At 41.8% G+C, this 27,572-nt stretch overlaps 2 protein-coding genes across 3 annotated transcripts in view; one reads left to right on the forward strand and one right to left on the reverse strand.

Annotated features, from left to right (window-relative positions):
* Positions 1-27,572, forward strand: part of LOC146672878 (uncharacterized) — a 210,235-nt gene that overhangs the window by 163,542 nt on the left and 19,121 nt on the right. The window contains exon 1 of one of the 2 annotated variants that reach the window (XM_085401478.1): positions 24,146-24,199. The exons of the other annotated variant lie outside the window; for it this stretch is intronic. The gene's annotated coding sequence lies outside the window, so the exon portion shown is untranslated. Of the gene's footprint in view, positions 1-24,145; positions 24,200-27,572 lie in introns of those variants that run through there. 2 annotated transcript variants of the gene reach the window in all.
* LOC146672886 (uncharacterized) lies at positions 3,865-4,921 on the reverse strand. The gene is made up of 2 exons (XM_085401571.1): positions 4,827-4,921; positions 3,865-4,699 (listed from the first exon to the last, which is right to left on the reverse strand). The coding sequence occupies exons 1-2, from the start codon at positions 4,919-4,921 to the stop codon at positions 3,865-3,867; spliced, it is 930 nt and encodes a 309-aa protein (XP_085257697.1).

The following is a 27,572-nucleotide window of genomic DNA, read 5'->3' on the forward strand; positions in this document are numbered from 1 at the left end:
GCCACACTGATGACATGCACAGTTACTTCCTGGTGTTCAGCTGTGTGTCCCTGATCATCATCATCAGCCAGAGTGTTTAAACCCTCAGTGTCTCTCTGCTCAGCGTCATTGTTGATGTTAATGTGCTCGACTCTGTACGTGTGTTCGCTTCAGTCCTTTCAGCTCAGCCAGTCGTCCTGTGTTCCTGATGATAAACAGCAGCCTTCACCTCCCTGTGAGTCCTTTCCTCACCCACACGGCAACCACTGACATGATGGGACCACCTGCTGTGGGAACTGGTCCCAGTCGGGCTTGCAAAGCGGCAGCTCTGCTTGGAAGTGTTTCCAGAAGCTGGAGGCCAACAGGAGCTGATTCAAAGCTGCACAGAGCCCATTTACACGCAGCCTAAGTTATGTTTGTTATAACTGCCACATGTCCCCACATCACATGCAGCCAATCATAAAGTTACTCAGAATACAGGATTTTACATTTAGTTAAACTGAGTCATTAGGATAAGATCCTTTTCAAAATAGTCAAATAAACCTGCCATAGAAACAGGCTGTCTGACTGTGTCAGCTGAGTTATTAGTTACAACTCACCCAGCTGTTTCATTGGCTGTGCTCTTACATGTGACCTTGGCTACATTTTTGCTGAGTCAGATTTTCTATCAGGTTTCTCCACCCTGAGGTCAGAGGTCAGCTCTGTCTCACACTCAGTACAAACCACCAGCATCACTCAGTCTGCAAGTGTCACGTTAGTCGACTGGCAGTGACGGTTGTGCCGATGCAGTGGATTTACCACATGTGAGCTTCCTGCAGTGTTTTGACACAGACTCAGTTGGATAGATCTGAATGCACATCTGTCTGAGATCAGCACAGAAAAGCAGGAATAACCTGTTTACTTATTTCGAGCAAGTACTTTTAAAAATATTTGTATTCGAGAACAAGAAAAACTTTATATCAAAAAGCTGAGTTTCCTTATGAGACCGCAGTGCATGATGGGATGAGTGAGTGACACAGGCTGCTGCACACAGCAACAGAGAGGCTGAGCGATAACTGGGTCCAGAGGCAGTTTAACGTTAGTAACAAAAACTTTAGTGAAACTTTGAGCAGGAAGGAAACACCCAGAGAGGCGTTTAAGACACTCAGAAGCATCGAAAAGTCCGTGTTGCATTCAGGTGGAACTTGGAAATTCAATGAGTCCTTGGTTGATTTATTTCTGCTGGTTTTCCTGTTTGAAACACAAACACGTGTCATCACTTTGTTGTTCTTCTTCATGCAGCATTTTAATATTTCAGCACTAAACTGATGTTTCTTCAAAGCTCGTTTCAACCTGTTGAAGTCATGAATGAAAGTGCAGACTGAGAGTGGATCAAATTCAAATTTTCAAATTCAATTTTTTATTTGTCACGTACACAGTCATACACAGTACGATATGTAGTGAAATGCTTGGACAACTGCTCGTGACCTAAAGAAAACAAAAAAGGAAAAGGCTATGAATAAGATAGGAAATAAATATGAAAAATTAAAAAGGGTAAATTTAACTAGGAAGGAATAAAATATAAATTAAGGTTAAAAATGAAATAACTGTACAACACAAATTAGAATGAAGGGTAAATTTAACTGGGAAAGAATAAGATAAAATATATAAATTAAATTGAAAATAAAATAACTGTACAACAAAATACACAATATAGAACTATATAAGAATGTATCAACAAAATACACAAGAAGTATAAATAAATATATACACAATAACAGCAGCAGTGATTTAAGTGATGAAGTGAAACCAAAGTCCAGAAAGTCCAGTGTGTGTGTAAGAACTGTATGTGTGGGTCAGTACTGTGTGGTGGTGTGATTGAGAGACCGTATCGCCTGCGGGAAGAAGCTCCTCCTCAGTCTCTCTGTGTTGGTCTTCAGGGAGCGGAATCGCTTTCCTGACCTCAACAGAGAGAACAGTCTGTTGTTGGGATGGCTGAGGTCCTTCACCATCTTCCTGGCCTTGGTCCAGCACCGCCTGCTGTAGATTGAGTGCAGGTCAGGGAGCTCGGAGCGGATGGTGCGGATCACATGATGTTTAGTCAAGTCAAGTCAAGTCAACTTTATTTGTCAATTCTGCCACATGTACAGGACATACACAGAATAGAAATTGCGTTACTCTCAAACCCTAGTGATTAGAAAAATGCAAATAAAATAATTAAAAAGTAAAAATTTAAATAAATACAATACAATTTTACGTATAACAAAAAAAAGCTATGCAATATACAATATTCAAGTAAGAATATAATGTTTAAGGTGTGTCATGTGACATGTTCAGTATTGTCACACATGTCTAGATTGTCCCTGATATCATAACTGCTCAAACACTGATGATTATATTTGAAGAATTATTCCTGATGGCAGCAAAGTTTGAATGGAGCTCTCTGTCTGTGCTGATTTGTCGCCCTCTGGAGGTCAAAGCACAAACTGCATGATGTCACTGTAACCACCACAGAGACAGGAAGTGTTTTTATGACTGAAACACTGAAATGATGCTCAGACGTGTTAAACGCTGCTGCTGTGCTACATTTGTCATTTCCTGCTTTCACTACCTTCCATGTCAAAGCGCTGAAGTCATCTGATCACTTTAATGCAGTAAAACAGGAGCTGACGTCACTGATCACATGACTCTGAGGGATGTTTCCAGCACCTCGCTGAATCTGAGCCATGAAGATTCAAAGCAGGTCTGAGGCTGTGTTAGCAAGCTGTACCTAATAAAGTGGCAGCAAGGACTCAGTCAGTAATGACCAGAGCCAGCAGGGGGCAGCACAGAGAGGCGCTGTCAGAGGAGCAGGCTGACAGCAGACTGGTCATATTCCATCATCTATACTGAAATAATAAACAGGCACACAGCCAGAGGTTCTGCTTTGCTGCAGGGTCTCTTTGTTCTTCACATGCGTGTCGGGCCGAGTGTAAATCCTGAGGCTGAGCGGCCTTTGTACACACACACTTCTAAGCAGGGCAAAGCTGTCAGCACAAACAAGAAGTGAGGAGAAATCCAGGCAGCCGGCCTGTGTCTGTCCAACCGGTCAGAGAGCTCTTTACATGCAGCAGGATTTTTAAAGTAAAGTTGCAAATCCAGCTGCTAATCCAAATGTTAATCCCTGAGCTAATCTGTGATCAACAGTGAAGGGATTGAAATGAGGAGTGGAATCACCATTTTAAAAATCATTTTTTTAACATGGAATTCAAAAATGAATTTACAAATTTATTCTGCAATTCATGATTTAAGCACAGAATTCTTTATTTCGATGCGCCTGGTTCTTGTGGTCCCCCATAAATTTCATATATACAACATTGTTTTTAATGAGCAGCTTCAGGTTTTCATCCTGTTCTTCTTCACTTAGACGACATCAGCTTCACATTTTAATGCTTTACAATAACAAAAGATCAGAAACAATTACCGAGTCTGCATGAAAACATAGATGTACAACTTGTAGACTTGTGTCACTTCTATGTTTGGAACGTGACAGAGTCTGAGTTAGAAATCTGTGGCTCATGACTGATTGTTCTAGTACGGATCTAAAAGCCCAACATAAAGCAATAAAAGATAAAAATATTACATAATACATAATGTACATAAATAATCTATATACTTCATGTCAATGATCTGTGTATGTGCTGGCTGAAGGCCTGACATCAGTATCACGCGAGCAGAGAAGAGTGTTTATATTAATAACCTCCACAGATGTTGGCAGATTATGATCAGATTATGAGCTGGAACTAAATGATGATTCAAGTCCCTTCATCATGAATCTGAGCCTCAAATATAGAAAAATTACTTTTATCATCTTCATCTTTACACTAAAATATCTACAAACATGTCTAACACAGGCAGCATTTATCATCATCTGAAAGCTTCAGCTGAACATTTCATCCAGCTGTTGTCGATGGTGCAGGCGTACTGCTCCTGAAGATACTTCCTGTCAAATTTCTGTCCAGTAGAGCGATCTCTGAGACAACCAGAGAAGTGAAGAGTGGCTTTAAACCTGGAGGAGAGGAGCACCAGGGACAGAGCCAAGGTCACCACAGAGAACGGGACGCTTTCATATTCCCGTCCTGGGAGGATGAACGGGATGACGATGCGGTTCCTTCCTGGTGGGCCGTGTTCAGCTGAGAGAGACTCAAAGCTTTTCCACCTTCCATCATCATCTCCAAGAGGGCTAAGCGTGATGTTTGGGACCATCTGTGCTCCAGCTTTCTTCAGTGAGTTCCAGTGATCTGGCAGGTTCACAGGTCGATGTTTGTCATCAGGAATGGTACAGCTTTCTTTATCTTCACAGGAAAAAACTCTGTGCTGAGGCCTCAGTTTTCCTGTAGCGACACCGTACGCTAAACCAGAAGTGACGCAGTTCCAGGGAGAATACAGGAGCACGTCAGTGATGGTGGGCAGAGGCAGGTAACAGCTGGCTGGGATCATGAAGTCTCCGATTGCTCCATGAGCCACAAAGGTGATGTGAACATCATCGCTGTGGTTCTTCTCCTCATCAATGTGTTTCTTCAGGAAGTCAAACACGTCTGTGAGTTTGCTGAAGGCGTCAGACTCTGAGTTTTTTCTCAGCCACTGCAGGACGACTTCATCTGTGCAGCTTCTCATTGCCAGCTTTGTCCGTCTTTGCCTTTCATCACAGCTGCTCAGTCTGTCTGCTCTGCAGTGTGTAGATAACCTCTGAAACAATTTGCTGAAACAGGAAATATAGAACAAACATTTTAAGCACAGCAAATATTTAATCTGTCCACAGATGGATCCTGAAACAAAACACAGAGAAAATCTTCTCGTTTCATTTCACTCCTTGCTTCCAGACTTACTCCAGGTCCTCGTTTCTGTCCATCTCCTCACAGGAAGTTTGACTGTCTGTAACGTTGTCCTTCAGGTGCTTCCTGTGGTCAATAATCGACAGCATGTGGGTCAGATCTCAGGTACATGAATACAGACTCTTGGCTTATCTTCGGTATTTTGAAAAGCTTAGGGTAAAACTGATCAGAGTTCAGTTAAAGATTATTTCGTTGCTGGGAAACAAGCACTCTTTGCACACCTGTGTCCTCAAACTGAAGAAGAAGAACGTTCCTGCATCATAGACGTCGTTTATTTGTCTGATTTAAACCTGAATAAAATCCTAACAACAGCCAGCTGCTGTTTGTATCCATGCTTCGTGCTTGGTTGGTTAAAAACTGTTGATGACACTTACACCATAATGTATGAATGTTCAGTTATGGAGCAGCCTGCTCATCATGTGGACAAACTAACAAAAGAACATTTCAGAAAGACAAAAACGTCCACTCTGACCCTGTGCAGCCTGTGGAATAGAACAGAATAGAGCTTTAGTCGTGGCACGCCACCATGCTGCAGGTCTCTGATTGGCTGACTAGACGAGCTGTATGGTATGAAAGTACCTGGACACCAAATGAAAGCAAAACCTGAGCGGGGATTCCCCAAATGTGAAAACAAAAGTAAAAACATGACTAAGTTTCAGTACAAAGAGCTCAGCAGGAGCTGCCGTCACATTCATGAACACGAAGTCTACACCAACGTGACCGTGTGGATTACATCTGCCCATCACGGGTGGATTTAGCAGCCCTTCCCACAGGTGTCAGTGGCTCCACCTTCGGGGCCCACACCTTTGTGATGAACCCACACCTGTTTGCTGCATCTTACTTCTGTTTCATGTGGTTCTTTGTTTTCTGCTTTGGCTGTGAGAAACAGATTTTTGTTATAAAAACTTTACATACAGATGCTGCTATAAGTTTGTTTGCAGCCTCTCTCTCCCACAGCGTGTCTGTGTCCCGTCTTCCTCACCCAACCGCCAGCTGGTTGCAGCAGATGGCCCCGCCCCTCCCTGAGTCTTCCTGTTAAGTCCCACTGACAGCATGAATCAACAACACTCACTGAAACCTGCAACAACAGACAGAAAACAAGTGACACAAACTCACCTCCATGTTTGTGTCATTTTCTCTGGAGTTCAGTCCAAAGTTCCTCCTTGTCTTACTAATGTAGCAGAGCATGAGGAAAACAGCATCAGCAAAACACCATCCAAGGACGCACGCACAACCAGACGCCAGGCGCAGTCAGGACGATGTGTAGAGACTCCTGCAGTGACACTTTCACTCTGTGTTGCTGTTGTTGTTTGTGGCGTGGAAGCAGATGTGTTCGATTTACAATAAACACACACATAAAAATCAAAATCAGTAGTGATACAGACAAATGCAGTCTAATAATAATCATATGATCATACCAGCAAATACAAATATTTACCAAACACAAAATGCAGCGAAATCTTAATATTGAAATGTTCCTGATAGACAACAAAGGCAGGTTCAGTTGTTCTTGTTAAATCAGCTGATGGATAACCAAATGCTGTTTTGCACATTAAACTGGGAAATCTCATATAAAGCAAACTACATATGTTTTCACCTGTGAGATTACAAACACTCAGCTTTGGTAAAAATGATAGAGCCCCATCAATGTCCCCTCAATTTTAGCTCCGCCATGATAATGAAAAACAATGCATTTACAGCACACACTTAGATTTTAAATCCTTTTTTATAACATGTGCACTGATTACAAGAACATATGATTGTGAAACGTACTACACATGCCAGCAGGGCTGGACTGGGACAGAAAAACCGCTCGTGCATTTGGACTACAGACAGGCCCACCAGGTGTTATAGGAAAAGCCATAAAGTCCTTGAATGAAACGAACGCTGTTGTGACAGTGATGTACAGTCTTGTTGGTACTTATATACGATTTCTATACATTTTACATCAGATGACCACTTTGGTTATAAGATTCAGATAGTTATTTATTAACCCTTTAAGACCTACCATAAAACCAAGTCCACCAGAGCTTATCTTTATATTTTTACAGAAAAGCATGAAGTCAAACATGATGTTTAAAAACACCAGCATTGTCACGGTCCTGAGTCTGTGGACTCAGTGTTTTTCTGTTTGTATTAGTTATCTTTGATTTCATGATGTGTTTTGATTCTCTTGGGTTTGATTTCTGTCACTGTATCCCCTGGTTTTCCACGTCTGTTCAGTTTCCTGTTTTACTTTGAAAGTCTGTGTACTATGTCAATGTGTTGAGTTTTGCCTCCCCTTGTCTTGTCTGATGAGTCCCCCTGTGCTCTCCTCCTGTTTCACATTCCCTAATCACCTCAGTATGTATTTAAGCCCTGTGTTTTTCCCTGCCAGTTGTTGCGTCCTCCACGTTTGTTGTGTGTGTATCCATGGTCGTCTACCTTCAGCATCTCCTGTCTAGTTAGTTTAAGTTGTTGTTTATGTGTCGCCAAGAGTGACTCACCAGCAAATAAAGCCGTCGTTTAAGTTAATGTTTAGTCTCCGAGTCCTGCACGTGGGTCCAGCCACTGACAGCCACACAACTCATCGTGACAAGCATAGGCTTATAAGGCCCTGAAGGGAAAAACCCAACAAACTTTCCCATGAAATATGACATCACTTCTAGTTTTTGCAGGTAACTGCGATCATGCGATAGTTCATGCTGACGTCTATTCCAACGTAGGAAGTGTTATGAACAGCTGATCAGATTGGCAAAGCTGTTTTCTGGAATATTATGTTTTTGTTGCTGCAAGTACTTTTTGCAAAGCCTCATGTGGAAGGAAACTGTGACCTGGGACAAGCTGAATGCATAAGAAGTACAACTCCTCTGGTTTCCTAAGCAAATATATACACACACACACACACACACACATATATATATATATATATATATATATAGTGCTACATTATGTGGTTGCAGTTCTACCAGGATTTAGAAATAGTCAAGCAAAGCGCAGCGTGCCCGCTCCAAAAGGTCTTACAGGGTTAAACACTTAACATTTTAAATGAGAATAAGAAAGAAAAGTATTTCTTTGTGCCCCCCTCTCCCTGTTAATGCCCTACCTGCCCCCTGGCAACACTTTGCTAGACCCGCCCCTGCACAGTTACCAGCTGTCAGCTACTTAGAAAAGCATCCTGGTGTTATTTGTCTCTCAGAAACAGTTCATAACTTCAACTCATTCATGTCACCTAAAAGGTAAACCTGTTTCTCCATCACAGCTCTGATGATTCAGTAAGGACATCTCCTGGTTTCATCTTCATGTTTCCCTCTCACCACATATCCAAACCGACATCATGACCAGCAGGTTTACAACTGTGGCTCCAGCAAACATCAGCTGATACTAGAAATTAATATTAAATAAATTCTAACAACAGCTGATCAAGCTTAAACGTGCTGCTGTTGTTTAACGCGACATCCGCTGGTTTCCTCTTTCTGGCGCAAAGTGGGAGATAAACAAACAAGAGAGTCGATCAGCTGATCATTGATCAGTTTCATGATTGAAGTAGAAACAGGAGAGGGAGGGGGGAGGATGAGAGAAGAAGAGGCAGCTGTGCAGCAGAGACAGATTAACTCCAGCTTTGTGTCTTTTTTTTTATTCTAGCTGAAGTCCGGGAAAAATACGGTATGACAAGAAGCAGAAGAAGAGAAAATGGAGGATTTTCATTCTGACTTTGATCCTGATGCAGAAAAGTTGTTAAACTTCAGAAGAACAGCGTCTGACACGTCATTCAGTCTGTGATGTCAGAGCACTGAAGTTACTCAATGAGTTGTTTCCTTTTTATACCTTCCTTCAGCTTGTTTAGATGGATCCTTCACATGAGGATGATGTGTTGTGATGGAGTTGAAAAGTAGGAGGAGTCACAGGAATTATTAGAAAAACAATTTGTTTTTTTGTTTAACACTAAAAGTTAGATTTAAAAAAAATGAGTTTGTTGCTCATAAAAAGGTCAAAGAAGCAAAACTGAGCTGAAGCAAGAAAACAACTGACGTCTTGGTCCTACGTCGGCTTTAGAACCTCCCCCACATCATGTATACCGGTTGCCCACAAGTGCTCCGGGATATCATGCAATTCTGGAGCGTCTGGGGTCAACTTGGGTTGGGTTCCCCCTGTTGGACATACAGAGAAGTTTTTTGTTAACACCTGCACAATTCATACAGCACTAATGTTTGCTGTTAGACACTTCCAAAACACCTCATTGCAATGTTTTACCCCTGAAATGTGAAGCATTTGTAGTGTTGCATTTATTTTAGACCCAATCATTTTATTCAGCTTTAGAAAGAGAAGCATGTGCAATCCTGTCATTTATTCTATAAAAGCAGTTATGTTTAGTGAAAACTATCTTTTGCCAAATAGAAGGTTTCTTCATAAACTGTTTCCTGTATCTCTGTACTATTTTTTCTCTAACTGCTCATCAGCTCCCTCAAACCCATGTGGTTTACCATGACTAGGTAATGTTCAAATAATGTGATCATCCCAGTGTTTCCAGTGTGGGAGAAAGTACTCAGAGTACTCAGGGCCTTCAAGTTACACACTATGAAAGGCAGCAACAAGTTTAATGTTCAGAAACCTAAAGTCTGTATCAGCAGCAGGATGGAGCTAAAATAAATGTTGGTTTCAGTTCTATGAAGCTTTGAGTATTTTGGATCAGTAGCTGCTGTGTTTGTTGCATCATATTGCTGTAACTGTTTATATGCTTTATATATTCTGAGCTAAGTTGATCTATAGTGTTACATCATATTCTATAAGGATGTTATGTGTTTGTAGACTTTCTGCCCAGTTTGACCCATTTAGCAGAAGTCAGCCTGTTTAAGGCTCTGATATCTATTCTGTATGACTTAAAGCAGTTATGACATGGTCTGATTTTCTCACCCAATAAAGGAATATTTAACCTCCTCAGACCTGAACTCTTCCACGGCAGCATTTTTAATTTCTCTTTGATATTTGGGCTGATTGGGACCTGATGAATGTAAAAACAAAGAATTACTAGACTTTTTTTAACCTAATCTTTGTTTCTAGTAAAAATGAGAGCCACATATGAGGATATTCGTTTAAAATTCTGATAGAACAGTAGCAGCATAATGTCCTTGTAAGTGGCTATCAGGCCCTTGCAGAGCAAAATTGAATTTTTTGGTCTAAATAACCCAAAATGTGACGTCCACATATGTGGACACCAGGTCCTAGGAGGTTAATATATCAGTCTACTCTTCATTTTATCAGAAACAGTTATCACAGCTCGTACATTTTTTTTACATATATATGTAAGCACTGAAATGCTGTAATTAGGTGTAACAGCAACCGAGTAAATAAAGAATAGTGGAAAGCATGAAAGTGTGGACAGGCCTGCTATGTGTTGTTCACAACATGGTCTCGTACCGTCTCCGTGCCTTTCTGTTCTCTGAGTCTTAGCTCATTCGGGTCCAAGAGAAGAGAGCAGGAACAGGGACAGGGTTGACCAATCAAAGAAGAGAGCATTCTACATCATTGTGATCATACTGGGAATACTGGTGCTGAAGTTTGTTTGGGATCTGAATTGGTCTGTAGTTTATATCACAGGAGCACATCTTGGATGTGTTTTAATGTCATCAGGAGGCCGGCCTGTCTTCCCAGCAACCTCTTGTACACAGAAAGGGTAAATGTGTGTGTTGTAAGAACACACACAAATAGATTACACACAACAATGTTTTGCTCCTGTACATCATTCCTGTTTTACTGTTGTCTTCAAACATTACTCATGAAACCCCCAAAATAACAACAGCGCCTTTCTTGGAAGTTACTGAAAACTGAAGTGAAGCTGCAGTGAACACAAACTCGCTTATGTGACCTGAACCTGGAGGCTGGGCGTGACAGCTGTGTTTGCACATGAAACTACACTTGGTTCAGTGTAATGTAAGGACTGATGAAACAGGTACAGAGTGAAAGAAAAATCCCACTTTTTATCTTTCATTTATTTTTACTGTAATTCTGTGTCTTCTTTCCTGCTACTAATGAATTATTAGTCAGCCAGGTATCTGGTGAATGTAGCTGTTTCTGTCAGTAAAGCTCATCATGTGAAACTGAGGTTGATTATATGGGATAATGTTGTACTCTGAAAAGGGCTCGTGGCCACAAAACCTTTGAGAACCTCTTTTCTGGACCGAGGAGACTGAAGGTTTCCCACTGCAGGCAGAACAGACTCTGGAGTAAAGGTGAGACATGAACCATTAAGTTGGTGTTTTGTGTTTTCAGACATTTGTTATTTAAGCTCATGATGGTTTTATGTGCTTTGACAGTTAATGCCTCTGGGTGAGGAGAGCTTTGTGTAGTTTATCATGTTTGATTCGGCTGGCTGGATCATTTCTGTTTGCAGGGCTCTGTTTGCCACAAAATTTTTAATTTCATTTTGCACCGGTGCAACTAAAAAAATCTTAGTTCGCACCAGTGCGACCAACTGTTCGAGGAGAGAAAAAATGTCTCTGCAGTAGAGATGTCGCGAACAAATCGGCTCTTAGAGGCGGCTCTCTGAAGTGAACAACGTGAGCCGACTCCTTATTGGGAGCGTTGGGGTTTTATTTCTTTCTCTCACCCTCTCTCTCTCTCTCTCTCTCTCTCTCTCTCTCTCTCTCTCTCTCTCGCACTTTTTTTCCGTTTCACTGCGAGGCTTGTGCTTTGTGCTGGGAAGGGGGGGGGGGGGTAGTTACTCTCGCAGTAGCACATTAGAAAGGTATACAATTAAATATAACTTATAATATGAAAACAAAAAGAAGATGCATATTCTCTGTCATATGGACCTGCATGAATAAACTTTCTGAATCCTTTATCATCTGCAACTGAAAATAGTTGTGGATGATTACTGTTGTGGTTTGCAGTGTTTTGTGTTGTTTCACTTTAAATTTGTTTAAAAGGTGTTTGTCGTTCAATAATGACTCAGGGTTCGTGAATATCATCGAGCATCATTTACTTCGAAACAAAGCAACCATTACACGTTAGTCATTCCATTCCAGGGGGCGGGTCCCCTCCTCTTGCTTCCCGTCTCACTGCGTGCATGCGCAGCATACTAATACGGAACAGGTATATTAAAGCAGCATTAATGAACAACATTGGTCAGATGTTCTACAAAAGGGAAAAGCTGTAAATTTAAATAGTTAAAAGTTGAAATTTAAATAGTTGGTTTTTGTATTATATGATTTATTTATTACATTTTATGTGGAGTGAATAAATAAAAGTATATTTACGGTGGCCCCTACAGACAAAACACGTACAAACTCCAAAACACGTACAAAACACAACAGAAGTGCTCCAGGATGCTAGGGGGCAGTGTTGAGCTTTTGTTACCTCGTGGCTACACAAGCCAGGAAGTACCAACAACCGGATTTGGTGTGTGGTAATAACAGGTAAATGAACATTTGTTTAAATTATTTGAATATATATGAGTGCCTGTGTATAAATACACAAACAATACACACATGCTTTCAATTGTGTAATTTAAGTGATCTAGTAGCTCTGCTTTGGAAGTTCAGTTAATGCTAGAAATGTGTTTTGGAGTTTGTATGTGTTTTGTCTCTAGGGGCCACCGCATATATTTATATATAAACATATACAAATAAAACCACTTTTTTTACATTAGTAATTCCTTTTGTGCATAATTTTGTATTGTTGTTAATAATAAATAAATTAAAGCAACAAAACAACCTGAAGAGACAGTTGGGAGCCAATAAAGCCGGTTCTCTAAAAAGAGCCAGAAATCCCATCACTACTCTGCAACTCTGGAAGTCTCTCTGTGGTCAACAACAGACACACATTATGCCCATATTGTGGTCTAAACTAATCAGAGATAGTCAGGGGCGGGACCTCTCTGATTGGCCGTGGTCCAGATATTCCTGTAGTCCTTCGCGTGTACGTGTGAAAGTGCAGGTGGATAGAGGGAGGTGAGTAGCTTGAATAAAGCAATATCGATTCATTAAATCCTGAATGAACTTTTAAATATAAATGCATTTTGCCAGAAACGCCAGAATCTCAGGTTAAAGGTCGTGAAACTATTTCAACAACCAACAAACAGTGAATGAGAGCAGGTACACGGACTCCACACAAAGACGTAAACACCGACGCATCAGAATCAGCTTTGTCTTTCTCGGCTTTCTCACCCGTCGGCACAAACACGGACACGCCGTTGGGGCTAACAGCCGACAGCTCGCTGTTTCTGATCCTCACTTTGTGTTTTTTTTTTTTGTGCCCTAGATTCTGAGCTGCAGGTTTTGTCTATATCCAACCAAAATTCACTGAACCAACAGCAAAAGAAGATCAAACTACGATTCACATTGGATAAATGTCATGCATTCACTCTTACCTTTGCTGTTTAGCTTCCACCACGACAAAATTACACTTCCTGCACAGCTTTCTGTACTTGAAGAACAGTTTCCACCTCAAATATCTGTGAGCCTAATTTCTGCTGTTCAATACTGAAGAAATGTAAACTTTTTAAAATCATGCAACATTGTAAACTGCTTGGCTGTATTTCTAATAAAACCTCTGTAACTTTGCTTCACTTCAGCAGCATCAGGTAATGTTCACATGTTGATTCATGGTTTTCTTCAGTTTTTGTTCTACTGCAGAATATGTTTAAGCTTACCTCCTATAAAAAGCCAGAACAGGAAAATCTCCTTCATGTTTTTCTGTTTTATCCTCAGTTACTTTGACACGAAGGCCTCTGCTGTGATGCTCACACCTCTGATGAAGTCTCACATGTATCAGTATTGATAAAAGATAAGAATTATTATATTTCTAACTGTCTGATTCAAAATTGAATCGCATCGAATCAGGACCTTGTGAATTGGAATTGAATTGATTCTAGAAATCAGTCACGATACCAGGGCCATAATATATACCACCAAGACAGCGCACATCACTGTCGCGACAGCGTTCGTTTTCATTCAAAGGCCTCGTGGCTTTTCCTATAATACCCGGTGGGCCGGTCTCTAGTCAAAATCCCCAGGCCGATTTTTTCATCCCAGTCCAGACCTGAACCCTGCTGAGTTTTACATGTTAAAATTCAACATGTTTTAAAGGCCTGAACATGAAAAACACAAACAGTCTCCAGCAGCTTTTAATCACCAGCTTAGAAGAGAGCAAGTAGCGAGCTGTCCACTTTATTCACATTAATAATTTAATGAGCAGCGGATGAACGAAGGGACCGTCAGCAGAAGTGTTAATGTCTCAGAGAAGGAAGAAGCTGCTGGTTTGAAATGAACGACTGATTAGAAACACACCAGAAAAACAAGTTAATGTGAAACATGAAGGGCTTTGATTCACACGAGTAAAAGGAAGAAACATGAGAGTGGATCGATCTGGAATCAAACATTTTCTGTAAGTCTGGAAAAATAAAAAATGTTAATACATGACTGAAACGAGTTGCAACAAAAACCTGAAGCAGAAACGACTGTTAGGAAAAGAAGAATCCTGCTGTAAGACACGAACATGCACTCGAACAGGCTTCACTGACTGAGTTCCCTTTTGTAGCACCTTATATAGAACGAACAGTTTCTAGGGGAACTCTCCTGGGAACAGTTCGTTTTGATGTCAAACACCTCTGAGAGTGTTTAAAGTGAAATCTCTGCTCTCATTATCAGTAGTTAGAATGTTATTATTTCACCAGCTGGTTTTACAGTCTAACACAGACTGTTTGCATCGTTTATTTTCACACAGCTGTCCTCCTTCTTCTCTCCTTTCTCTCTCTCTCTTTAATCCATTCTTTGTCATGTTTTACAAAGCTGAACGAGTGATGTCTTTTCACTGTAATGTGAGAACTAACAGAGGTACATTTTGCTGTCAGCTTGGTGAAACCTTGAAACCTCAGTCGTTATCAGTTTATCATTCCTATTACACTGATGACAACAAGTTATGTTGTTATATTTGAATAAGGCATCCACTTGAACTCATATTTTATCACATAACCACACTGGAAACTACTTTCTACCCTGTTGAACAAGCGCTGTAACTGCAACACTGTTTCTAAATGTCTTCAAACCTGCTTTGATGTGTCTGCAGCTTCTTGTCGTGTCTGTTTGTAGATGTTGTAATGAGTGAATGAAGTCAGACTGTAGATTTCCCTCCTTCTAGCTGACTGACCTTTGACCTCGTGTGTTGATGACTCTTCGCCCTCCTCTCACAGGGAGAAGATGATCTGCAGGATCCTGCTGCTCATCATCCTCACCTCATGTGTCTCTGGTTAGTTTACAGCTTCACTTTATGAACTCCAAATAAAGCTCCACAACAGATTTGTTCCAGAGTGTGTCTGCTCCCCTCTTTCCCTCTCTGTCTCCTCAACAGGATCATTTGTAGTCAATGTGACACAGACCTGCTATCAGGCAGAGGAGAACCACAACATCACACTGGAGTGGACGTTCACCACCAAACCTGACAGATCCAACAAAACTCTTTTTATCTACTGTGAACTCAAAGCTGAGCTTAAATGCTCAGTCGTGTATCAGGTTCATGAAGGTGTTGAGGTGTCTCAGGATGAAACGTTTCAGGACGAGTCCAGAGTGACAAAGACGCCCTCAGAGAAGGACGGATCAGACTTCAACTGTCCAGACTCAGGACTGATGACTCGGTCTGTACCTGTGTGAGCTGAACACTGATTATGGTCACGGCTCTTCCAGCTTAAGATCAGTAGTAAGTCGATTATTAGATTATATTTTTGTATGATAGTTATCATTATAACTTGGGCTGTTTTACATAAAAATGCTGAAAAGGATGATAAATGTCACTTCTTGAAGTTCCAAATCCAACAAGTGTCAACAAATACATATTTTTATGCTCTTTACAGGAACCTCTGGTCTGTTTCAGAATCAGAGACCAACTTCACAGCCACAGAGTTCAGGATGGACAACGTTGTGTATTTTCCTGGGACAAGCAACAGCGTTTCTACTGTTTTATTTTCTCATAGTCAAAGGTGGAGCTTGTGTAAGCCAGCCTGGAGAGGTGGAGGTGTGCTCTGGAGAGCGTTAAATTACCCCAGTTCTTTGATCGAAGGAAGAACAACACTCGGTGTTTTAATGCTCGATCAACAATCACTTTAATCAATACAATTCTCTTTATACCACACAAACACTTTGAGCAGCACAATCATCCGGATGGCAGATGTGCACGAGAGGGCAGATCTCAAAATGTCGGCCCGTTACTCAAACTTTTATAGCCTCGGCCCACTCCAAAGTCGTAAAAAACTTAAACGTCCCCATTCTTTCTGTCTCTCAGGGAGCCTGAGTTATGACCTTGGCTTCCTGTTTTCTCCTCCTGTGTGAGATGAGGGAGAATTCCCCCTGCAGTACGTTCTGTTCTCTTTGTAATCAGAAAAGCATGATTCCCTGGAAACAGTATTTCTTTATAAATCAGCAGCATAATGCCTCATAAAACAGTGTAATATCCCATTTCTGTTTTTTTAAATAAACAATCAATTAATTTTATTACATGTACTTGGGAATTTTCATAGCTCAGCAAAATCCAGGGGGGCAGTCCCAGCAGCACACATTGATACACAGAAGTCAACAACCTTTGTGTCTCAAAACTAGGTGCCTGCTGATGCCCTCTGTATCTCGAGTCACTCTATCTCGAGTCCTTGCTGCCCACTTCTTTGCACACTATGTTGTCCTTGCTTTGGCTTACCAACTCCTTATCCCACTGATGGCAGCTCTGTCATCCCTGCTTCTCACATACACCTCTGACCTATTCTCCCAGTTCTATGACCTATGACCTGCTTAAATGAATAATGAATACTTTACTGTGGCTCATACAACTAAATCCCTAACACTACGATAATCTATTCTTACAATTCCCCCTTTTGGTCTCTCCCATGAGAGATCAATTAATCCCCGAGTTCAGTCATTAACACGTCCATGCACTCCTATTGAGTCTATATAAGTGGGTGAATTAGCAGTTAAATCAAATGACCAAGATGATCTCCTAAACAACACATGGCGCCTCATGGTGAGTCGTGCATTATCATCTGTTTCTGCCCCAGGCTGGGATCTATGTTCAGGGGTCTCAGCCGAGTTCCCCTTTTGTTGACCCAGAGCCTTTCCGACCTCCTAGGCTCTCTTTTCTTGCAGCTAGATCACATGAAATATTTTCTCCACCAGCTCGAGTGGTCCTGTCCAGCTTTGCACCCCTTCAGATGTACCCACTGGGCTTCTGGGAACGTGCTTCCTTGGATGAGTGACGAAGCGTTTCTCCCACTGAAAACGCCACCTTTGGAGAAAGCACACTCTACTTTCTGTTCAGCGAGCTTTACTTATGGGTCATCATAAAGGGATCAGGGCATGGATGTACCCCTGTAGAAGTTTTACCTTTACATGGATTGCTAAACACACCAATCGTAGTAAAGTCATAGAAGAATCATTGGTTTATATTAATGCTGGACTCCCCCTTTTGACACATGGTTTCCCCATGTGTGTGTCCACCGAGGAGGGGGAGACGAAGACCGCCAAAGTCTGTCGACAGCCATGGCGCCCGGGGTGCGTGAAGAGAGTCCTGGATGTGAATTGGAGACCAGGTCAGTGAGTTAGCGTCTGACCTCCCCTCGGGGTGGATGGCGATTGACAGGATCCAGAGGCTCTCCCCGTGAACGAGAAGCAACACCACAGTAAGTAAAGAGAGAGGGCCTCATGCATCACTGTGACTGTGCGTTACACGTGGGTCCGGGAGCGTGCCCGCCGCGTGTGGGAACGCAGGCTTCTTCGCCATTTGGTAGGTAGACAGATTTTAGAGACAACCTGGGTTTCGGTTACTCCGCCGTGAGAAGGGTTGGGATTGGCCACCATTTGGGGCATTAGGAGAGTTTGCGATGGTTGAATTCTCCGTCACTGGGCGTTAGAGAGCTTTCAACAGAGCTCATAGGCCTAAAAAGTGTGAGTGAACGTGAGTGTGGCTGATTGTTGTCTTGTAATGGGGAATAAACTGAATAAGGCTGCCTCGGAAAGGGGATAGAATACATTGAAACGTATTCACTGAGCAGCACGTAGTGTGTAGATCACTGAAGAAAGGAAAGGAGTGACATTGTGCACAAAGCAGATGAATGTCTGATGTCACTGTGTGTGACAATCGCCTCCATACGGGGCTGAGGGTGATGCTGCAGGTCACCATCTACCCTAGTGGACACAAAAGACATACAATAGTTGTGTTGTTGTTGATGAAAACAACAATAATGATGATATGAAGAATGTTTGGTGTCTCTCAGCCTAAAACAAATACCATCTCACTTCCTGTTTTTAAGAAAGGAGAGTTCAGAAACCAGAGAGAGGAGATGTGTGTTGTTAAAGCAGTGATTAACGATGGAAATGTCTCTCACTGTATCACGTGCAGGTAAAGAGCAGACCTGGATCAATTTTCCACATGCAGCAGTCAGAAGAAAATTATAGCTGTCTTTCTCTGCCTGTGTGTGGTTTTGTTTCACCTTTTGTTGAATGCTCCGGACACTTTCTCAACCTCCACAAGTCAGTTCGCCCCAAATTTCAACCCAATTTTTTTGTACTCTTAAAGCCTTTAGTTTCACTAAATGTCCTAATTTCAATAATTTCGATTTTATAAAGAATTTATTTGTATGTTCTCTATATTTAATGTTTTGAATCATTCGTATCACTTTATGGTATTCACATATGTATTCCCCCAATATTTCTGCTGTATTGGCTTCGGTTGAGTCTGCACCTCGCAGGCCTGCTGTTTTAGATGCTTAATCCCAAGAACAAAGCAAGACAGAGTTTGATCCATTTTAAGTTGCAAGGGGAGCCGATCGTACCCGGGTCTTGGAGCTGCAAGCTCCTCACCTGATCCCAGACAACTCGTGTGTGTCTATGAGCATGTGATGTGATCAGTGTGTATGTATGTATGTGTAGAAAACAGAGGTGAGCTTTCATGCTAAAGATCCAATCATCTTGCAAGATGACAATCATATTGATCCACAATTCTGTAACACTTCCCTTCATTGGCTTCCTGTTAAATCCAGAACTGAATCCTGCTCCTCACATACAAGGTCTTAAATAATCAGGCCCCATCTTATCTTAATGACCTTGTAGTACCATCCATCCATCCATCCATCCATTCGCTTCCGCTTATCCTTTTCAGGGTCGCGGGGGGCGCTGGAGCCTATCCCAGCTGTCATAGGGCGAGAGGCGGGGTACACCCTGGACAGGTCGCCAGTCTGTCGCAGGGCCAACACACAGGGACAGACAACCACTCACACTCACATTCACACCTAGTGGCAATTTGGGTTATCCAATTAACCTATCCCCACAAGCTGCATGTCTTTGGACGGTGGGAGGAAGCCGGAGTACCCGGAGAGAACCCACGCAAACACGGGGAGAACATGCAAACTCCACACAGAAAGACCCCGACCTGATGTTGGAATTGAACTGAGGACCTTCTTGCTGTGTGGCAACAGTGCTAACCACCGTGCCACCGTGCTGCCCTTGTAGTACCATATCACCCTATTAGAGCATTAGAGGGCTGGACCAGGTGACCCTGAATCCTCCCTTAGTTATGCTGCAATAGACGTAGGCTGCCGGGGGATTCCCATGATGCATTGAGTTTTTCCTTTCCAGTCACCTTTCTCACTCACTATGTGTTAACAGACCTCTCTGCATTGAATCATATCTGTTATTAACCTCTGTCTCTCTTCCACAGCATGTCTTTATCCTGTCTTCCTTCTCTCACCCCAACCGGTCGCAGCAGATGGCCCCGCCCCTCCCTGAGCCTGGTTCTGCTGGAGGTTTCTTCCTGTTAAAAGGGAGTTTTTCCTTCCCACTGTCGCCAAAGTGCTGCTCATAGGGGGTCATATGATTGTTGGGTTTTTCTCTGTATCTATTATTATAGGATCTGCTGTACAGTATAAAGCGCCTTGAGGCGACTGTTGTTGTGATTTGGCGCTGTGTAAATAAAACTGAATTGAATTGAACCTGATTATGTTAACAAAAGTCTCTTCATCCTAATGGCCTCTTATTCACTGTCACCGTGTTTATATTTCACACACTGAAACACACAGAGAGCGTGTCTCACACGCAGAAACAACTTGGAAATAATTTAAATCGTTTCTGCGTCAACAGCCAGTCTCTATTTCAAACTCTGTTTCATATACTGAAACTTTCAGCCATAAATTTTCACCGTTTCTTGCCTCAAAAGCCAGTCATAGACAAAATGAAATGTGGAATTTAATGTGGAACATGCTGCAACTCTAGCTTCAATTTAGATTATTTTAAAGTTTCTTGTGCTGGAGCCAGTTCCTATGTCACACATGAGAATCCAGCCTCAACTTAGAGTGTTTTTTAAAATTTCTCGCGTCATAAACCAGACAGCGACAGAATTTCATGTGAAAATACCTGTAACCTAGCGAACAGATTAATTTAGAATTTCCAATATGCACACTTCGATTTATTACAACAGGTGGTGCTCACCTTTGTATTCTTTTGGACCGGTCCTCTGTTCGCCTCGCCCCACGATCTCACCACGGGCCAAATCTGCCTTCCTCAGCACACCAAAGATCCGGGTCACAGCACCAAACTGTTAAATACCCCAATTCTTTGATCTTCGGGCTGAAGGAAGAACAACACTATGTGTTTAAATGCTCAATCGTGTTGAGATGAAATTATTTGAAGTGCCTCAGCTCTATATTAACTAAAAGGCCATATAACCATTTGGTGTAGTATTAAGTGGACACTGTCCTGGAAAATAAAGGCATTAGACTACATGTCCTTAGGGGATAGAAGGCTGTAGACTCTCGCCCACACTTGCCTGGGAAAAAGTAGATAACATGGGAGCATCTTCTAGTGGAAAGTTACTGAAACACTGTTATTTAGACTAGAGTGGGACAGCTTCTTATAAAAACTGTTAGCGTGCATCACCCGTTTGAGATCCGCGGCAACGTGTGATGCAGGATGCGCCTCCCTTCTAGAAGTACTTGTGTAAGAGAACAAAGTGTGAAATGGTCTGCTGAGCAGTGTTTCGTCTTCCATCGGATGCCTATGAGGAATTAAAAGAACACGGTGCAGTGTTGATATTTAGCAGCAGCAGACAAAGAGGCGGTGTGTGTTCCGTCCCAGTGCATTAGAGCAACTCCATCGGGGGTGTAAATGAGTAAATAAGCTGAGTAAACAAATTGGCTGTTGCAGATAGCGACTGAAAGTGCAAGAGTAAGACTAATTGTTCTGGGCTTGGCTGCCACACTCGCGGACGTGAGGGCGAAACCCATGGGAAGGGAGGACTAGGGACTAGGGTGGTAACCTGGGGCCTGAGGACATCCTAAAGAACCAGTCAGGGTGTGGGATCCTTGCCACAGTTGACAGCCTGCACGAGAGTGGGCCCAAGCCTGTGCGGAGGTGGGCGAGCCCGTTGCCTGTAGATTGTGTGTTTGTGTTAATGTGAAAGCACGAAAGGTTGCGTCTCGATTGAAATCGATTAGTTAAATTCGCCATGGTTAACAGCCTGAATGAGAGTGGGCCCAAGTTCTTTAGCGGGTAGATTCCAAGTCGAGGTTGGTGACCCCGCTGCAGTGTCTTTGACAATGTCTGTGTGTGCATGAAAAAGTTCATATTTGCTACAGATGACAGTCTGCATGGCAGCGGGGCTAAGTTCACTCAGTGTATGTGGACTGTTCTGCAGGAACTGTGTCCTTCTACAGCGTCTCCTCTGACAAAAGGATCCACCTGCACACCTTCAACACCACCTTCACTGAACCTGTATATGCTGGGTTTAGAGTGGCGCTGGTGACTCCAGTATCCACCTCTGTGCTGACTCACAATAATGAACTTACTGTGCAGAGAGATGTTGTCACATTTGAGATTCACACTTCTTCTCACTTAAATATTGTGAAAGTTAAATACGTATCAGGTATGATCAGGTATAAACTGCACAGTGTGTCCACATATCAGCTATTCTGTATTATACATTGTACATATATTAGTTTGGTTTGCAGTCCAAAGTTGGTGGATGACACTGATTCTACTGAAAAAAACGTCTTATTTATTTGTCATTGGCTATGATAGCTATTTTATCTGTTTTATCAGTTTCTGCTAATACGATAATACGATAATATGTTTAAGTATAATTTCACTACAGTTAACTAGCTTGTAATGCTACTGACACAAGTGCAGTTGATGGAGGTTGTAACCTGAAGCTTTGGAGACATCTCTCGTCACTTCATATTCAGTAAAAACAGTCTGAGTTACGGATGACCTCCAGTCTGTGTTTTCTCAACTATTCAGAAACAGTTTCACAACCTCAGACTTGGTTTTTATTCTGTGTGAAAAACATAATCTTGAATTGTAACAGAAAAGGGAAGGTGAAGGGAAAAAACAAGGTAAAAACAGTGGGATTTTTTTCTTCTCAGCTTGCATATTAAACTAAAGCCAAAGAGTGTTTGTTGTCAGCGTATAAGGTGCGTTTAATTCTCACTTGTATTTATGTGTGTAATTCATTTTAAACCTTTGTCAGTTTAAATATTCTACAGCCGAATTTAAAAACAGCTGTTTCTTCTAAATAAATAAAAAAGGACCATTTGTCTGTTACTGTGTTGCACTGTTTATGTAAAAACTACTGAAATAAAACTGTTTATATCTGGATAAACTTAACAGTGTGTACAGAGAATTGTGGGTAACTGTAGCGTCCGTTAGATCAGTGATCTGCCACAGTCACAGAGTCATGTTCTCTACATGTGTGTGTGTGTCCTCTGGTCCATGATCAAACAGAGGACATGTGTTTTCATATTTTAGGGAGGAAATCTAATTAAGATGATGCTTTTTCTCGCCACTTATTCTCCAAACTGAAGCCTAAACCTGACACACACACAGTAGCTGCAGATGTATGATACGACTTTCACCTGGTAGAACAAACTCTCACTGACTTCTTAAAGGAAGCAGCTGTCACATATTGTAAAAGCAACCATGTAGTCACTTCTAAAGCTTTAGTTGTCCCCATGATGGACAGCAGCTCCACCCCCTGCAGGAGGCTGTGGAGGCCCTGAGAGCTCCTTCATCCCCACAGTCACACTGTGACACAGAATCAAATGGAAAAGCACACAGTTGGGGGAGGGGCTAATGCCCTCTTTAAAGCTGCAGTATGAGTACAGGTGTATGAACAAACAGCACCTTCTTCCTCTCTCCTGGGACTCGATGTTGGCCGATGCTTTCTGGACACATTTGTCACTTTGAGCTTTTTGACCTGAAGGGTCTGAGCAGCCTGGATCTGCTCCAGCATCTGCTCGGAGAACGAAAGTCAGGATCCGATTGGCTGTGAGCAGCATGTGGGAGCAAAGCTGGAACATCTGAGGACGGGCTTGAAGAAGCAGGGAGTCAGTGCAGACAGAAAGCCTCAGAGCTTTGAAGGAGAGGCTGCAGGAGCCCAGAGCATAGACTGGATATCAAAGACTGGAGTCAGTGTATTTGGAGCAGATGGTGGAGCGCTCAGTTTCTCAGTGGATTCATGTTTCAGTCCTGGACGCTGAAGCTTGTTTGAAAGGACACAGATGGACCTTGTCTCCTTCTTTCCTTCCTTTTGTGTCCTCTGTGCTTCATCTGCTGCTCTTCACTCTGTTACTTTGGACTGATTTCACTCACACTTTGTTTCCATGGTTTCTGTGCGTCACGCTGACAGCACGTGAACAACACGACATGTTTGATCTCAAAGAAGGAGCAGCATCCTCTCTCCACCCTGTTTCTCCATCTTCTACATCACCTGATTCATTCCAGTTTCTCTGCTTTCACTTTGATTCCTGAGCGTCTGTGATGAACACACTATCAGCATCACTGACATGTTTCATCATTTAAAAACACTTCCTGTCTCTGTGGTGGTTACAGTGACATCATGCAGTTTGTGCTTTGACCTCCAGAGGGCGACAAATCAGCACAGACAGAGAGCTCCATTCAAACTTTGCTGCCATCAGGAATAATTCTTCAAATATAATCATCAGTGTTTGATCAGCTATGATATCAGGGACAATCTACACATGTGTGACGATACTGAACATGTCACATGACACACCTTCAACGTCATGTGATCCACTCTCAGTCTGCACTTTGAGTCATGACTTCATGAATTTATGATCAGTTTACTCCTGAAATATTCAAATGCTGCAGGGTGAAGAACAACAAAGTGCTGACACGTGTTTGTGTTTCAAACAGGAAAACCAGCAGAAATAAATCATCTTTGGACAACATGACAGAGATTAGTGAGTTTCCAACTTGCACTTGAATGCAGCACAGACAGATTCTGATGTTCGTAGTTGTAAACGTGTCCTCAAACGCCGCTCTGACTCTTTCCTTCCTGCTCAAAGTTCCTCTTTTCTGAACTTGGTGTTTGTGCCTGATGCTGATCGTCTCCGTGCGAAGGTAACGTAAGCAGTGTGTAATGTTTCCTGGCTAACATCAGCTGTGTGCAGCTCAGTTCCAGCACAAATCTGCCGCTCCATAGTTCACGGTAACGGACTCATGAGGTCGACCGTTAAACGCTCTGCCGCCATTTTGTCTGTGTGCGCGGATGTGTACGTTTTTGTTACCACTGTCATCAGATCAATAGCCTGTTTGTAAAAGATCTCTGTTCATAGTTTAGTTGGATTTTAAAACTCTGTAGTTGGACAGTTTTATTTTGGACTGATGCTAAAATTCTTGCTGATTGTTTCTGTCCAGGTTTTGTACTTGACATCCGCCATTTTGGACGTGATAAGCTGTAGAGAGCATGTTCAGAAAGAGAACCTGTTTTATTAATAACCTCTTTCAGATAGAAGAATATGAAAACAACAACAACAAATAGGATAAAACTTTAAATTACTTGAATTTTTAAAATCACCAGCATCTGTTGACACAATATTTGATCATTTCAAATTTTTGTTTTCATTTTCTCTTCCTAGTTCCTTCTTTCTCAGTCTCTTCATTCTCCTTGTCAGTTAGTTATTATCATCAGATCCCATGAGACATGAGACCCAGACAACACAAGTTTACAAGCTAACATCATGTCAGCTAACATTAGACGATAGCATCATAAACTTTAAATTACTTTGCCTCTGATCAACAGTTTGATTACATTCTCACATCACAGGTTTATTTGCTAAGTGTGAGTCCGCCCACATTAGATCCACTTTTCAGCAGGTGGAATAATTTGTAGTACTGCTGTGTTTAGCAGCATGTTTTGCAAATTACTGCATTTTGTTTGACTTCCTTGTGAAATCCAAAAAAACCCCCAATAAAATTACATAAGGTATAAATAAAAGCCAAACGAAAGGAAAAAAAAATCCTCCTGGATCTCGGTACCTCCAGGAGCAGCTGGTCAGCTGACCTGAGACTGACACGGTGTGTGGAGATGAAGAAGCTCAGAGAGCTACAGCGGGGCAAGACTGTGAAGGCATTTAAAGACAAACGGCACGAATTTTAAAATGAACTCTAAAAGACACAGGCAGCCAGTGCAGGGAGGCCAGCACGGGGGTTATATGCTCTCTTTTACAAGTTCCTGTTAGTTGTGCAGCAGCATTTTGAACCAGCTGCAGACGTGAGAGCAATGACTGACTCACCCCCACATAAAGTGCGTTACAGTAGTCCAGGCGGGAAGAAATAAAAGCATGGATCACTGTTTCAACGTGCTGCTTTGAAAGAAAAGATTTGCCAGTCGCCTTAAACGATAAAAACTGGACTTCACCACTGCTGTGATTTGGTTCTCCAACTTAAAACCAAGGTCAGGAACAACAGGTTTAAAATAAACTTCTGGGGGTCCCAAATCTACAGAGGAGGACTCGCAGGGAGCACTGGGTCCAAACACCAACACTTCTGTTTTCTTTTCATTAAAATTTAAAAAGTTTAGAGCCAACCAAGCTTTAATGTCATCTAGACATGTCATGAGAGGTTTGATGGAGATGCCATCCTTCTGCTTCAGTGGCAAATGAATTTGGCAGTGCCACCAATACCCACTACATCACTTAATTGAGAAATTAGAATATTGTGGTCTACGGTGTCAAAGGCAGCAGTTAGGTTAAGCAAGACCAGAACAACATGGTTACCAGACTCACATCCCAGAAGGATGTCATTAAAAACCCTTAATAATGCAGATTCATTGCTAGGAAGGGTTTTAAAACCTGACTGAAAAACCTCAAAGATGCCGTTATCATCTAGAAAATCTTTCAGTTGACTAAAAACAATTTTCTCTAAAACCTTGGAAACTAAAGGCAGCTTGGAAATAGGCCTATAATTAGCTAAAACGTTGTGATCAAGGCCAGGTTTCTTAGCGCTTTGATGTCCTCACCAAGAAAAAAAGCAGTGTAATTTTCTTTTTTCATTTCTTATTGATTTGGGTGAGTAATAACCACAATCATTGTTTTCAATAGACCCTGTAGTTTTTAAAATATTGATCTGTACCAAACAGTTGAGATGTCACTTGAGATGTCACGCAAATACAAGTACATTAGATAATACAGTTGAAAAAATTAAATAAAGTTCCAAATTAAAATTAAATGAATAACAAAACCTATCCAGGGCATCGGACACAGTTTATTTCTAGCAGCATGCCAGTGAACATTGCTGTTTTCATTCCATCAAAGGACAGTATAATATCAAACAACAAAATACATCGTTTTTTCATCTGCAAATGTGAAAAATGTGCTGCAGCACAAAACACTCACATTCAGGCCACTTCTGGTTGAATGCTACTGTGCCAAATCATTTTTGTTTTAAAAAACAGCAAAAAACAGTGCAAATCAAGCACATCTGCTTGTGGTTTTGGTCTTTGGGGTCTTAGTGTGTAGCATCTCTTCTGTGGTCTTGGAGAGCTGGATCATGGTTGTCCAACTCTAGATGCTGGCTTGTTAACTTGGTTCAGACACAGCCAGGTGGAAACCTTGTGAGAGCCATCGGTTTCTGGTCCAGTAGGGCACAGTCCCTCTTGTAGACCAGGTATTCGATTCAAGTGTCCGAACAGTGGGATATGCCATCTCCTTAACTTGTAACTTATAACTTGTCTTATACAGGTGTAATATCATATCAGAGAGCTTAATTCCTCCAATATGCTAATTATATACATGGATGAGTGATGGGCATGGGACGGTGATCTTTGCATTGGACTCTTTGCTCCACCGTTTGACCGATGAAAGAGGCATGAACCCACAGGCATTGGTTAAGAGGTTGACACATTTGTTGTCAAACCATTTCATTGCAATCAGACCTTGAAAAAGGTCAGTTTGGTCATACAGTACCAATGCACCTGACAACAGAGGAGGTGTGCAAGTTCTGGACCAAGTTGAAACTTGTGAGGAGCTGAGGTTCTTTTATGGGTTTGCATAGTGTTTTTTACCTCTTTGGCCCCTTGGAGGTAGCTTCTGTTCTTTTTCACTGAGGGGAGCATTGAAAAATGTTGATCTCCCTTGATACAGCAACAAGTCATGGATGATGCCAGATGAACTTGATTGGCAGAACAATTTAAAGCCCCACTCATACTGGTGGAGAGTGCCAGCCCTGTTAGCTTCATATGAAACCATGACCTCAAACACACTGTAGTTGAAGATGGATGGTATCATGAGTATCATGCCACAGGACCATGTGATTTTAGCCATATAAGTTTTTAGCGTCCATATAGTACTTGTTCAACATGAAATTATAATTTTGACAATTTACTAATTTTAACTTTGTAACTAAGTTACAAGAATGACTTACTGAGAAAATTATTTCAGCATATTCTTGCTGTACTAACACTTAATTTGATTTATCAACAGCAATTGATAAA

Source organism: Rhamphochromis longiceps, linkage group LG3, assembly GCF_057381845.1.
Source record: "Rhamphochromis longiceps isolate RC_006_pf linkage group LG3, R_longiceps_female_GT1.1, whole genome shotgun sequence".
Lineage (NCBI taxonomy): Eukaryota > Metazoa > Chordata > Actinopteri > Cichliformes > Cichlidae > Rhamphochromis > Rhamphochromis longiceps.

Excerpts from the sequence above, each read along its gene's own strand:
- LOC146672886 (XM_085401571.1), bottom strand. The coding sequence starts at position 4,921 with ATGCTGTCGATTATTGACCACAGGAAGCACCTGAAGGACAACGTTACA. Across the intron at positions 4,700-4,826 it reads GACAGAAACGAGGACCTGGA|CAAATTGTTTCAGAGGTTAT; the intron begins GTAAGTCTGGAA and ends TTCCTGTTTCAG.